At 38.9% G+C, this 15,255-nt stretch overlaps 1 protein-coding gene across 3 annotated transcripts in view; it reads right to left on the minus strand.

Annotated features, from left to right (window-relative positions):
- Positions 1–11,476: 11,476 nt before the first annotated feature.
- NFATC3 (nuclear factor of activated T cells 3) overlaps positions 11,477–15,255 on the minus strand; it is a 60,022-nt gene continuing 56,243 nt past the window's right edge. For all 3 annotated transcript variants that reach the window (XM_050311138.1, XM_050311141.1, XM_050311139.1), the window contains one exon: positions 11,477–14,912. In XM_050311138.1, the coding sequence (XP_050167095.1) occupies positions 14,788–14,912 (125 nt within the window). In that variant the 3' untranslated portion in view covers positions 11,477–14,787. The remainder of the gene's footprint in view (positions 14,913–15,255) is intronic.

A 15,255-nucleotide genomic window follows, 5' to 3' on the forward strand; every position in this document is an offset into this window, starting at 1 on the left:
TTCTACTGCTCCTAGACCTTCTAGGACATCCTGCTCTTCTTGAACAATGAGTGAAAATATGACCAACAACATGTTGAGTCGCTTTTCGTTTGGGAGAGCAGCTTTTACAACAGACCTGATGAATGTACAATTGTTTTGGTTTATACCAATCTCCTGTACTGACCCTTTCCTTCTGACTTGACTGTTGCAGCATTGTAACTTCTGAAAGTTTTTTTTGTTGTAGCTATTTGGTTTTAATCATCCACTGTTAGCAGCACTTAATTTTCTGCTTGCTGGGGGTAGGGGAAGAGTTAATGTGCTACTCCTATGGGTCACTTGTGTGTGTACATTGCCTTTTAAAATAACTCAAAATGTTTGCATTTCATGCTTTTAAAATGTGTGTTCATATGCAAAAATCTTCCAAATCTTTGGGTATTTTAAAAATAATAATATTAAAAAGTATGCCAGAGCAAAATGAAGGAAACATTGCTATATTTCTTCTCGCCCCTAGAACAGGACAGAAAAGTGAGGAGAGGAAGAACAAAATGTATCATGGTATTTTGGGGAGGGGAAGAATTACAGGAGTTTTGTGTCAGTAAGTTCCAAAAAACTGTTGTGGGTTTGTTGGAAAAATCTCTGATGTGTGCAATGGAGTAGCAATAGAATGTAGCTTTCTTTGCTGCATTGAAAGCTTGTGGGTTTGTCAGAAAGGGTAAGATCTTTTCCCGCTGCTTTCTGAGCTAATTCACTGTTGGGGTCTTTGGGGACTGCCTTCATTACAGATGGCAGACACACAAGGATCTACTGTGAGAGAAATGTAAAGGTGGTGCAACTGAACAGTGGAAAGGCTGGCAAGGAAGAGATGCTTTCTCATCTATAGTCAGGGCATGAGAGGTTAAGTGAGGAAAGGACAGTCTGAGCTTTACCTGGAGCATAACATTTGTTCCTACAATTTAGTCCCATAAATTATTATTTAAACATGCTCTACAAATGTGGGGCTTGTTCCCACTGGACTAGGTGTGTCTTTCTTTTTTTTTGATATAATGCACTCCTTGTGCAATTGTAGACCTTACTGTGAAAATCCACACAAGCTACATGGAATATTAATTTTAGTAATAGTATTAATTTAAAATGACCTTGAAAAGGTCAGGACTGGGTTTTTTTAAACAATGCAAAAACCTAGAAATACGATCATTTTTGCTTATTTTTTATGGACAGTGAAGTAATCTATGCCTGGGAATATAAACTGTAAGATTGCTTAGAATGCTAAGTATTTTGTATGTGGTATTTACCTCTGAAATCCTTCTAAAATCACTTATCAGAAGTCAGGTCCATTGTATCCCTGATGGGATCCGGAGAGCAGGTCAGATGATGATCTGCAGGCTCTAAGTAGATATATCTCAAACAAGGAGCTAGAGTTGGGATTATACCTGTTAGTGTGCATGTGAGTAGTAGTAGACCATTTCTCTTGCTTGTGAGGAGGAGAAGGCTCAAAAGCATGGCAGCACTGAAATGTGACTTCTACTTGTCCCTAAATTAATCTTTTGGCTCAACTAAAAGATGTTGTTGACTGATAACAGCATGTCAGTGTTCTTCTTACCAGGTAAGAAGTAAGCCCCCAGAAAACAAAGGATTCTGAATTTTTAGGTTGGGGGACAGTTTCGGGGATGATTTGGGAAAGAAAGTGTATTTTAATGTGGTTGACCTAGACACTGATGATGCATCACACAGAGCGTGCTAACAATAGGGGAAATTGTCAATGCAGTGAGGGCAATATTTGGGGGGCTTTTATTATTATGTTTCTAATCTGTTCACTGGCACCAGATCATCCAATTGGAGGTTTTTAGATATAGCTACTCTGAGGAAATAGCCCCGTGCTGCTGTAGTGTAGTTCACAACTGAAGTGGGCCTCAAGGATCTTCCAGCTACTACAGAGGAAGTTTAATTGTGGGATATTGTAGCTTTCAGACTATGTAATGATTAGGCTAATGAGTCTTCTAAGGATTTAGAAGGTGATATGATTTTCTGACCTGTTCTGAACAGGAAAAGCAGGTTGTAAATGTGCTGAGGAGGCAACCTGCAATGTTAACCAGTGCTGCGGATAGGCTGGGATGAGCTGCAGGCAAAGGACACTTCTGCTAACAGACTGTTCTTGGGGTAATTCTGGGCAAGCCAGAAATGGAACAGTGAACATGAGGTCAAAGCACGTTGTATATTTAACTAAACCAGCTCTGAGCTGGGTGGCTGGAACTGCCAGCAGCACAGGCTCAGCCTTGAGTGCAGCCCCTCAGGAAGCTGGGCAAGCAGGGATGCAGAGTTTCCAGCACAGCTCTGCTTATGTTGCTGGTCTCATGAGCTGCACTCACAACTATGAGTTATAGACCTGAGAATTTTTTGAGACAATCAGGATAAACCAAAATGGGGGAGAGGAGGGTTTGCTGGATACAATTACAGTTTACTCACTGCATGTCTGTCACTGAGCATAAATGAAGGCTTAGCCTCTAGATCTGGAATAGGAAATTGGATTTGAAATCAGAAGAAAGAGCCGAGAAACAGTTTTTCTCACGCCAGCTCCTCAGTTTTCATTCCCTTAAAACAAGGCTGATTTAGCAAGGGGGAACCTGCAATATTTGTGTTGATGTCATTCTAAAAAACACACAGTGTTGAGGAGTAATTATGGAGCTAGTAATGAAGCAGACTCCCTTGGCTCTTGGAACCCTTGAATTTGTAGCTCTGGCATTTGAGTCAGAAATTCTTCAGGAAAGTTATTACTGAATTAGAGTAACTACAATTCTATTAAGCAAGCACAGCACGTCTTTTCAGAAATTCTTCTCGTTCTTGTGTATTGTTACTGATTTCAGAAATATTCAGTTTCATATTAGCTCTAGATATAAAATTTTGAACTATACAGGGAAACAATATTTGCAGTTTAACAGACTATGCCACTGAAAACTGAACTCCGCAAACTCTTTGTGTAAGAGGACTTGCATTTTTTTCTGAATGCTCAAAAACCACTGCCCTCCCCACCCCCATTTGAATGGTTTTCTCTATTGTTCAGTGTACACAGGAAAAATAAGATTTTGTGGTTTATAATTCATTTTTATTTTTTACCCACATAAACCATAGGGTGTTTTTTGAATTTTCTTATTAAAAACACTACATCCTTTGTCCCCCAAATCTACAGTGGAACACTGAAACCTGAAAAGACTATTTTTTTCAGTGCCTTTCTTTTTCAGTACCTTTCTACCATGCAGTGCTTTGCAGTTCCATGTTTAGATAGTGAGGGAGCAGCTGTGCTATGCAGAAGGTAACTAGTATGACAATCTCCTTCACTGGGAGATACTGGTTCGGAGACAATACCAGTTACCTTATCTTTTCTCTTAAATGGGTTCTGCTGATGGGCTTTAGTAATGATATAATAAAATTTCATGCTTGCTGGCCTTCAATCACTCCAAATTTGATAGATTTACAAGATGTTTTTCTTGAATGGCAAATGAAATCTAAAATCTGAAACTCAGCCTCACTTCTTCATCCATGGTGAGGTCTACCAATAAATAACCATCAGTAATATGGAAAATAATCCAAAATACTCTCTGTCCCTGTGGTGGCTTTGTAGTACTAAAAGGAGTAAGGTATGGTAGGTTTGGTTTGGTTTTTTTAAATATGAAAATGAGGGTGACAAAATTAATATGGGTGTGAAAGGAAAGCTTTTGTCCTGCCTTTTGATGCTCGTGAGCAGTTGCTCAGGTTGTGCTTTTGCAACACCTTTGTGGCATGACCTGGACTGTGTTTCAGATCTAAGGGTTTTTGTGTACTCATTCGCTTCTTCAGAATATACCCAGCACGAGCAGGCTGGGCCAGCATTGTGCCCAAAGCAACAGCCAGTGCTGCCCATGTTTGCTCTGATATGCCCTACGTCTAGGTTTCATTTGTGGAATGAACTCATCTGGTTTTGGCTACATTTGAGTACATTTGAAGCATGATGTTAATATTTAGTCTAAAATTACCTTTGTATATTCCACATAGGATTTCAGCAGTGAATAAGACCAGCAACTTGTGATTTTTTTTTTTTTAAACTCACCCCCTCCCCCTCCCCTAAATTGTTCGGACTTTCATTTCGAGGCAGGAAAAAAGAACATTTTTTTGAAAGTGATTTTCTGTGAACACAGTAAATGCAGTTTATTTCAAACCAATAATCAAACCACATGCATAGACTTTTGTGTCAAACGTATTAAGGTATTGAAGATAATGTTCTCTTGGTAGTGCTTCATGATGGGAAAACAGTCCTGCCTTTCAAAAAATGCCTTTGCATTTATCTTACTGAAGTGGTCCCTAAAAGATTGCTAATGTGGAGCTTTATAAATAATCCTTTCTGTACTGCTGTAAGTGTAATTTAATAGACATTTCTGGGAGGAAGGGCTGATGGGAAGGTATTTATAGGAAGTATCAAGGGGTGCCTGACAACCTGAGGTGGATGGTTTGGCTTTTAAGTGGGAGCTCGGAGCAGAGCACGGTGTGGATGCTGGTGCACGGACAGCTCTGGTGAGCAGGGTGAGCTCACTCTGTGCCTCCTGTTCCCAGCCCACCCACCATGTTCTGAGAAGAGCTCAGCTCTGCAGCCCTTGTAAACATTGCTCCAGCTGCGTGAAGCCACTGGCATGGCTACAGTAGTTGCTGGAAAGCCAACTAAGGCCAGCCTTAATTATACAGACAAAAAAGAGAAAATAATTTAAACGGTCCCAACACTGAGACAACAATGAAGATTTCCTCTTAACCCTACTGTAACAGGAACCATTTTTTTCTGAAGGACACATTTTTTCCTTTCAGAATGGCTTCTCTTCCTGAAAACTCTCACTGAATCATCAGTCCTACCTGGCTGTGCCTCTGAATCCAGCCTCTTTTGCCAGGTATCTTCTTTCTTACAAAGGAGATTTTTCAATGCAAAATTCTGCACAACTTTTTAGAAAACAAGACTGTAGAGAGTTGTTTTGGTTCGGTTTTTTTTCTCAATTTTTTGAGACATGCAGTGTGGTAAATTTTAAGATACCAGGAACCTGTTCTGTAAGATTTAATGCTACCTTTCTTAAATACACCTTCATGTGTCCTTTTCTGTAGCTGTGCATTTGTTTGGTGGAAACCACCAGTTATGCAATACTGTCTCTCAGAGAGTACCTTTTGTGGCAAGGGGAGACTGAAGACTTTCTGGGCAGTTGTTAACATGGCTGCTGTTGGAAGCAATTGTTTCATGTGGTTTGGATGCTTCTGTACTGTCATAGGAACAATCAAATTAATTGTTTATTTATAAATTATTGATTACTTTTAAATTAATAAAATTGAGAAGAGAAGGATGTGCTAAACATTTCTGGAGTTCCTCAACTACCATCTGTTATTTAAGTGAATTCAATGATGGGGCATAAATAAGGCATTAAGTGAACCTGAGTATCTTTTCATAACAGCCGAATTTTGGAGCTGTAAATACGGAATAATAGCAACAGATTGGAGTGAGATAAGGCTCTCTAACCAAGACCTGGCAGGAGGCTTTGCTGCCATTGCAGATGTAAGTTGCAGATAATATAAACCCTTGAATATCACTGTCCTGCCCCCTCCCCACACATTTGCTCCTCCGTGAGTGCAGTGAGAGCATCATCTGAACCAATCCAATCCTGGTTTCTGAATTAGGGTTCCTAACTGGTCCTTCTTCTCTCCTCCCTGGATGGATTCACTAAATGGCATGGAAGGGGAAGAAGTAGTGGACCTTAAATTTCCTCTGGTTTGAGACTGACTTCAAATGGTGAATTTTTCTTAGTGTGAGGAGGGAAATTGCTGATAAAGCTGTGAATGGTTGAAAGTTTGAATTATGGGAAAGATCGGTGATGGAACAGCTCATGATCAGTAGGTGGTGTGTTTGCAGAGACTGGGACTAGAAGGTGCCCTTTGTAGCCGATACGGCTCTAAAGCGCTTTGTATGTGTGACATGAAATGTCAACCAAGCTCTCTTTTTGTGAAGTAAAGAGCATTGCTCTTTCCCCTTCTGATAACTCTACTTAAGGGTTTAGCCTTTGTCTTCCACCTACTTGGTGGGGCATCTTCATCTTTTACAGGTATTATTCCCTTTCAAGTCTTCTAGAGGATTTATACCAGTTTAGTCTCTTGTGCTGCCCCCTTTATTCCAGATCCTATTCTTTTTTTTGAGTAGGAGAGAGTTCCACCTTCTTACAAAACAACAACAACCAAAACAAACAAACAAACAACCACCCCCACCCCACCCCACCCCCTCAAAAACCAAACCAAAACCCAAAAACAACCCTAAAAAAGGTCCATTTTTTGTTGAGAACAGGATCTGGATGGTATCTGTGTGACTGCTAGAATGCCAGCTATACTGAACAAAGATTTGAAGGTGCTTGGTCGTCCTAAACAAATCTGAGAGCTTGAGGAACACTTTCAGAACAGCTGATCAAATGAGCTCCATGAATCTCAATAATGTGATTTCTTTTTTTGCTAACATCACCCCTGAGCACTTTTTATGTTGCATGGAAGCAGTTCTGATTCTGTTTGCTGGGTCCATCCACAGCACACCTCTACTGTCTGCAAAGTGGCCTTTGGTCATGCATAAGCTACATGAGTGTATTTTGGATGAAAGAAGTACCAGGTAGCTTAAAAACCATCTTACAGGCTGAGTGTGAAGACAGAATGTAATTGCTTTTTAATTATTTCTACTTTGATTATGAAAGACTACATTGCTAGTTAAATATAATATTGAATGTCATTCAGTATTGTATTTAGGCTGTGTCCATCCAAACCACACAGATTTTTTTTTTGTCATAACTGATAGAATTCCATTTTACTCAGCTGGTTTGAATGGTCTTTGACTTTCTAAGAGTTCATGTACTGTTTGAAAAAAATCTTGAGCATAGTGCAATGCATGTTCAAGCTATACAAAGCCATGAAGGCACAGTCCCTGTAGTGGGGGAGTGCAGGAGAAATGGCACAAATGGCACAGAAAAACTGAACAATTAACAGTAGAACATGCCCTGCTCAGCCAGTGATATTTAACTATTGCTTACCTAAAGGGTGTTCTTTGTAGCTTAACTGCTATCTAAAAAGCATATCTAAAAAGAACTCTGTGAGAGATTTTCCTGCTTTCTACTCTGAAGTAGAGGTTAGGCTTCTGTAGTAGTGGGAGCCTGCACTTGGAGACAGACCTGCTCAGTAACCAAAATTTCCGTCCTCCCTCCCCCACCCTTTTTCTCTTTCTTTTGTATGTTTTGTATTCATTTTCTAGCTAAGGAAACCTTATTGGTCTCCAGTGTCATTTTAGCAGCTGGATTAGTTCCAAAGGATTTAGGCTCCGGCAACCAGCACTTGAGTCTCTCAGCAAAACTCTGCTGACAGCCACAAAATATACAGCTGTTCCTCTTCAAGCCACGATGTCATTCAGCCCAGCACTTGGCCAGTATTGGATTGCTTGTATCCTTCATTGTTTGTGCAACTTTCCCATTATAACCTCTGTCAGTGGTGGGGTCAGATGGCAATGATGACATTCTTGGCATAGCTTCTTTTTTCATATCCTTAGAAAAAAATAATCCCATAGTAGCACTTAATTCAGTTTCAGTATTGCCTTATTTGTCCTATTGGCTTGATGGCTCGTACTCCTCCTTCAGCTACTGTGACCACGACCAGGCAAATGTCACAGGGTGGTATTTGCTGTTACTTGAATAAAGTTATCCTTGACCTCTCATATTTGCTTTCTGTTGAAGATTTTATAAGGAAAATTTTATTCCTGGTAAGGGAAGAAGTGGTGGAACATGGAATTCCACAAATGCATGTATTGGCAAAACAGCGTCTGCTGATTAGTGCAGCTGGGGACAGAAACAACTACATCAGGAACTGATCACACAGCACAGACCTGAACATGAGCGGTTTTAAGGGACAGGCAGGTGTGAGCAACCTTTATTCATGGAGACGCTGCCTAGAAAGCACACAGGGTGATGTCAAACTAATGGCAGTTAAACTGGAAATCTGTTGTGAACTGAAACTGTTTCTGACCTGTAAATGGTTGCACCTTTATTATGATGCAATTCTTACACTGACAGACCTCAAAATTAAACCTTAATTCATTAAATCATAGAAAACCAGTGCTTTGGACAGGCTGTGCAGCAGGCTCTGCAGACACTTGTTTGAATGAGAGAACACTGGAAAAATGTGTTCTTGCATCATACTTACAGAATTTCCTACTTGAGAACAGTGACATAATGATTTCTGAAAGCTTGTCTTGTCCTTTTCCAGAAAGGATGGTTTCTAGAAACGTTTGCCTTCTCAATTGCCAGGACTTTCAGTAGGCTGCTTCATTGTCTCCTCTGCTTTTTATTACAAGGAGGACCTTTCTAAGTCATTAGTCATGTATCATTCCATTGTCACAAGAACTTGTAGTAGTTGTTCCTTTCTCCCTCCAACTTATTTCACGTGATACCACTGATTATCCAACACTGCATTCCCAAGCAGTATATTCATGACTGAGTCCTCTTTAGGTGCATCGTTTTCCTTTGATCAAAAATTACAGAAAAGAATAGACTTGGCAGTACGTTTTCTCATATACTAGAGGTGAGGTGACTAGGAGAGTACAAGAGGATAGAACTGCACTGATACTAGAAACAAAACTGGGGAGTCTGAGAGTGGTGGGAAAAAAACCCAAAAACAAACGCCTAACAAACAACATCTGGGGTTCAAATACTCACTGTCAGTTATTTGCAATATGAACTATCAGAGTTATCTGTTGGCATTGAACTTCTTAATGTAAAGGGCAGGAGCTTGCTGATCAGAACTGCTTTTTCTTATTTTCAGACTGTCTTGCATATATAATTTTCAGACCCTTTAGCCTATGCTAGATGTCACCAAATCTACTTTTAGCAAGTTTTAGTTAGTTAATAATGATCTTAGACCAAAACATGGCCTTGCTGAAAGAACAAAGAGTGACTCTGGTATTTTTGTTTGTTTCTTTGCTTATTTGCCCATCCAGTTATATTATCCTCCTCTTAAATGCTCGCGCTTCATTATCACCATATATATGTGACTGGGTTTGTGAGAGGTGTTCCAGGTGTTTTTTTGTGGCACTGTAACTCTTTGTGCAGCATCTTGGGAGGGCAATACAAGGTAATGGATGAACACAGGATTAACAGACCGCGCTGTGGCAACCCCAGGGGCGACTTCTCCAAGGGTTCAGGAAGGAGCTGTTGAGCTTTTCCTGTACCTGTGGCTGTTTGTGTTTCTCTGGGATACACAACAACTGCACAACACTTAAATAGGCATTTTTATGCATAAAAATGTCAAATGAGAAATGTCATAGAATGAATTTTTTTGTTTGTTTTTGGAGGAGAGCCCTTGTAATAGGAACAAGCAGATTGCAAACATTCTTCCAACTCTTACCAGTAGGTGTCACAGCACTGACAGCAAGGAAGAGAGAAGTATTTTTTTTAGTTTCTAATAATAAAAAGACAATAAAAACTTTAAATTTGCAGAAACAGCTGGAGAACTTGTATAACCTGACTTTTCTAGTAGGTCAGTCTCTTCCAAAACAAGATTCATGGTACATACTAGCCTTTGTAAAGTAAATATGCTATTTTTATTGCTTCTATATCTTAGTCTGGTTATTTTTTTTTTTTCCATTTCCTTCTGCATGTAGCAGATGTTAACAAAGATAACAGTAGGTTATGGTAAAATAATTCCTTTCTTAGAGAATCTCTGCAAATGACAATGCTTTTTGTGGATTAAGAATGATTGATAAACATTATCCTTTTACCAGGCAGAATAAAGTTCAGTGTTAACTTCCATTACTAAAGACAACTGTATGCAACACTATGCAAGAATTTAAAGACGTAAGAAATCCTATTTAATTTCCATGACCTTTCACATGTCCTAATACTTTACTCACTACAACAATGGCTAGTTCCTGAATATTATTACTGTAAATTAGGTGAATCCAAGGGAAAATAAAAGGTGAGGGGACTATTTAAAAACACCTCAATCCTCACCTAATTCACTCCAGTGGAGTAAGTGTTGGATTCAGAGCACACAGTGGTATTTTGAGTTAGGCAGGGAGAGTGATAGAAGTCCAGAAACAAGCAGAAGGAAGAAAAACAAAAGTAATGCTGTGGAATACTGAAAAGAAATACTGACTACAATATGAAAATTAAAAGACCTTGATATCTGCCAGCATTTCCTTTGGGCTTAGGTCCTAAATGAACAAACTTCTGGTTACTTTTCTAAAGGAACTGACGTTTCTTTTCTCCTATAACCTGAGATACCAAAAGAGTGTTTTGCAAGATACAGTGATGTTTTCACAATGCTTGGAATGAAGTCTCCTCTTTCAACACAACAGCTTTGGGTGTCAGTGCTCAGCTCTGAATGCCCTGACGTGACTGCAGATCCTCTCATCTCCCCTACCCCGTCAGTCCGAGTGAATCAGCCTTCAGCCTATTTGCTTCTAAGGACGACTTGAATTGACAGTAGAGCAGACACAGCCAGTCAATGGCTTATTGCTGGTGTCACTGTGTGCTAATTATATACCAGGTAATCACACTAGAAAACATGTGAACAGCTTTCGAACTGCCGGTGCTATTTTTACTAAACCTCAGCTATAATTACTGTGCATTCAGTCACTGGCACTTCAGCTGCCCCTTTCTGTTGTATTTATAGATAAAAAGCACTGGTGAGGGTAATCGGCCAGGACAGGCACTCAAAGGAGAAGCTAATCCTGCGCTGGCCGTGCTCTCCCAGGAGAGTGATCACTGTCCTCTTCTGTACCGGGTAGGTGGGAACTGGGAATCAAAGGCCATAGCTTTTGCTTCCCTGTTGAGTTCGGAATACTCTCACATGTCACTGTGCCTAGGGATTCCACAGGTAAGTAAAAGGCACTGTAACAAAACTGCAAGAGAGATAAAAATCTTGTCAGTACTACTAATATCACTGAGATACAGGTTTTAAGGCCTGACTCTACCGTACTTTCCCCAAAGGCATTTCCCTCAGTACTGCTTGATCAGCCAAGAATAGGCAAATAATTTAGACTTTGTAGGAATCTCATATTTATCTCAGAAATAGTTTAACTGCATCTTGCCTATAATATTCTTTCAGGAATGGAAATGGCTGTTTATGATGCACTCCCTGAATAACAATTTCTAGAATAATTTCTTGAAATAATCTTGTCATTTTCTAATTGAAATGATACTTGCAAATAGGAAAACCATCAGTATTGTGCAAACTCATACTCTACCACCACTGCTGATCACTTCTTTCTTACATATGTAAAAGTTCAAAGTTGCTGGCTCTAATCTGAGCCCCAAACTCTTATCATGTTGTTCAAAATCACCACTCTTCCAGGGGGAATATAAAATGTCCCTCATTTCGTGTTACAACGGAGTACAGCTGTTTACCACCGCATCACAAACAGGGAGTTCCTTCTCACTCTGCATCTGGGTCTTCATTTTAAATAACTGACAATGCATTTCCATTATATTTATTTATTTGAACACTACGATTTAAGAGCCTAAATGCAAGTTTTTCCCTTTATTTCTGCAAGTAGCACTGCAATCATAACTTACAAAAAAGTTTAAAATACAAAATGTACATGAAATTACAATACAAGGCTCTGTAAACATCTAGAACTTAATCTTTATTGTCCCACATTTTTAAATATAAAACTTCAATTTGAACGATTTCCAAACCTCAAGGAATGACATCCATTATGAATATCAAAAATAGAGTTTCAAAGCTCTGTATCAGAACAAAACTATTACGTTCTTTTCATTCTTTGGTTTAAAAAGGGTGGCAGTTCCCCTGATAACAGATAAGTTTTACTACAGAAATTCAGATTGCTAGTTTATAGTAATTTCAGAACTCACCCTCCTCCCCCCTGGATTAATATGCTACCCCTTAATTTTTTTTAACATTGACCTTTGACCCTCTTTATAGAAAAGCTACCTCATCATTAAGGCTTTCCTTCAGGATAATCTAAATTATTTAAAATTTTTGGAAAACTACTCAGGGAGAATACAGGACTTAAGGGCAAGGAAGTGGATGCCAACAAAATATCAACAGTTACCGGGTTCTGCTGTTTAATTAAATTTGCATAGTCGAATAGAGATTGTGTGCTTTTTATATCACTAAAATTATACAAGATTAACAGTCTTTACCTAGGTTATCACACAAGCTAAAATAAAATTAAGACCCTTGTACTGAAGCTTTTACAAGGCAAATACAAAACTGCTTTAGTATCCAAAACTATTTTTTTAAATTTCATTTTTAAATAGGAAAGCATCTCTATGTCTACAGGCATCAAGGTATTTAAAGGCATCAGAAAATTTAGTGCATAGCAACTCCGGATTGTTTGGGCTCCTGTATTTTAGGTACAGTGTGAATTCCAGCTACTTGGAGAACTTGCAAGGAGAGTCTGTACCAGCAGGATAAAGGAGCATAAATCCCATCTAGCATGAAAAGCTTTTAAGTCAGAATTCTCCTACAAACAATGGTTAATGCAAAAGACCCAACACATGAATGAAAACTGGAACGTGCCTTGCCACCAGCACACACTCTGAAGACAGATTACACAGTTTACAGTGTTGTGTGGTTTCTTTTGTTATTAAGGTGTTAAAAACACAAGTAGATGTATTTCTGAGCATATGAGTCCTTTGTAGGATCTTTAACGTGAGTAGAGGACAAAGTAAAGCACCACTGCTGAGGACAATTACAATATCACACTTTTCACATTCCAGCTCTGCCAATTTTTTTCTGCAAATTTCAAGATTTGTACCACTGAACAGTACATTCACAAAACGGATGCTTAACAATTCCCAGCAGGTACATGGTGGCCTTGCACTAAGTTGTTTGAAATAATTATGAAACATCGAGATAGTAGCCTCAGGCTGCACTCTTAAAAGGAAGTTACGTGATGAAATTATAATTTCACCTGCTCAACGTATGTCCTTTTTAAAAGTTCATGATTCAGCTATTACAGAGATGTGATTATAGCAATTGTAATGGTATTGCTTGGGCACTGACTTCAATTCATGTAATGTTTTCCCCATGACTGTTTGCCAAAATGCAACGTCAGTAGAATTCCTCCAGGAATTATAACTCAGCACTGCTTTTTCCTGTCAGACCACTCTAAGTCTACAGAGAGGGGCATGTGCTCACCATGTGTTCAACTGCTAAATTGTCCACAGTTGTCTGAACTGGATCCAATGCAGATATACTTTTTAATTTTCTAATTCTTTGAGTTAATTCACTCAATTTTTGTTAAAGCATCATGGCTCACCCCAATGAGGAACTAAACTGAATGTCGTGGATGTTCTGATGTTCCATATTATTTCCAGTCTTCCTTTGCTATGACTGTTGTACCCTGTGTGTTCCATGGAGGAAAGCTCTGTAAATGAGTGCCTTTGGAGGCAGGGAAATGCGTGTGACACAGGCAGTTTCAGATCCTCTCCAAGGTGTCTAATTGTAAAGGCATGAGATTTTGAAATAAGTATGTAAACCGATTGTTTCCAATTTATCGGATCATGTGGGTAAGGGAGATGCATTCTTGGAGCACAGGGCAGAGTTCACTGCTGCCGTGGCGGATCTTGTGGATTTCTTTGGTAGCTTCTGCTTCACACCTTCACAATTCAACATGGACACATTACACTACCTAACCACTAATTCACAGTAAATTATTTTTGAGCAAACTGACATTTATAAGCAGCCTAAATTTAAGGAACTGTAATTGTCATCTCCTTAGGACTTCCAAGTGGCATGATCAGGCATACAGCATATAAAATGTACAGATGTGATCAAATGATTTATTGCATCAAAAACTTGAATGCCACTGAACTGATGATTTCAAAATCATATTCTGCAGGGAACATTTAGATCCTCAGCAAATATAAAATATTCTTCTGTTATCTAACATGGCTTTGATGTTGCTGTTCTTTAATCTAAAATCCTACTGCTCAAATTTGATTAAAAATGCAACTTTCTAAGAAAAATGCTATTTCAAGAAGGAGCCTGTGCTAATAAAGATCAGGAAGATTATCCACAAAGTTATAAAAGTTAAATTTTGGAATGTAATTTCTATCCCAACACTTTCATGATGGAATGGTCTTTTTGCAGCCTATCAAGTAACATTTTCAGTTTATAAACAAGTGCAGATCTACATTTGGCTTTGCTTCCTATGAATCTAAGAAAGAAAACACTACGATATTCATATACATAATGGCTCTTCCATGGCATTGGCTTCAGATGACAGGTATGATTTGCCACTGGAAGATCTTACTAAAAAAAAATTGACAATAGAAGCTTTAAAGGCTTTCCAAAATGACCAAAAGGTGTTACAAATCATCAGTTACAAACTCTACTATCTCTAAGGGAAAGCAGCACACTGCAGATGTGCATTCAATCTTTTTCCACATTCAGTACTGTGAATATTATAAGAGCAAACTAACATCTCCACACATCTGAAGCACTTTTAGAATATAAAAGTATTCTATTTAAATGCAAACAGCAAAGCTTGTTTGTAACTTTAAAACAGTTAAAATATCTGGTGTAGATTCTGTGTGTCCATTTTAAGAAGTCTCTTTACAGCATCTGAGGAACTATAGTTAAAATGCTCTGTCTCTACATCAAAAATGTAACCCACTAAAAGGGTTTTGCAAGGATCCACTGTTCCAGTTCATAAAGGCCACAGAGTTGGAAGCACAGTAAGTCTAAAGAGGAAGAGGATGAAGAAATATTCAGAGAAACGGTGAAGTTTTCATGGGTGTTTAGTCGTTAGCTTATCCATTACTGGATTCCATCAGATATTCTTGTCTCCAGAGATCCAGGACATGTACGTGCAGGCTGGCTGGCCACTGCTGTTCCATGTGACACTGAGATCTGTGACATATCTCTTCCTATGATCTCATTCACTATAAAAAAAAAAAAAAAAAAAAAAAAAGTGACTGTTTTTATGCTTTCCAAAAGGCAGAAATCATCAGTATATCCCTTTTAAAAAGAAATATTGCACTGCTAAGCCTTGATGCTGTTAAGTAACAGAAGATGAATGAGGAGCCTGGTTTCAGGAACGGGGGGGAGAAAAGGTTCTAGTTTCTCTTATTATTACACATGTACTTGCCATAATCCATGCTGGAGAATCCCTAATACCCTTGAAGAAAATAGGCTCATGAGTACTCACGATAAGCAGGTAACTGAAAGGCACAGCACAGGGCAGGTTAGTGCAGGTTTCCCCACAGAACTGGTCAGGAGTGTTAC

The sequence above is a fragment of the Myiozetetes cayanensis genome, unplaced genomic scaffold (assembly GCF_022539395.1).
Source record: "Myiozetetes cayanensis isolate MyiCay16 unplaced genomic scaffold, myiCay2020 scf16, whole genome shotgun sequence".
Taxonomy (NCBI): Eukaryota; Metazoa; Chordata; class Aves; order Passeriformes; family Tyrannidae; genus Myiozetetes; species Myiozetetes cayanensis.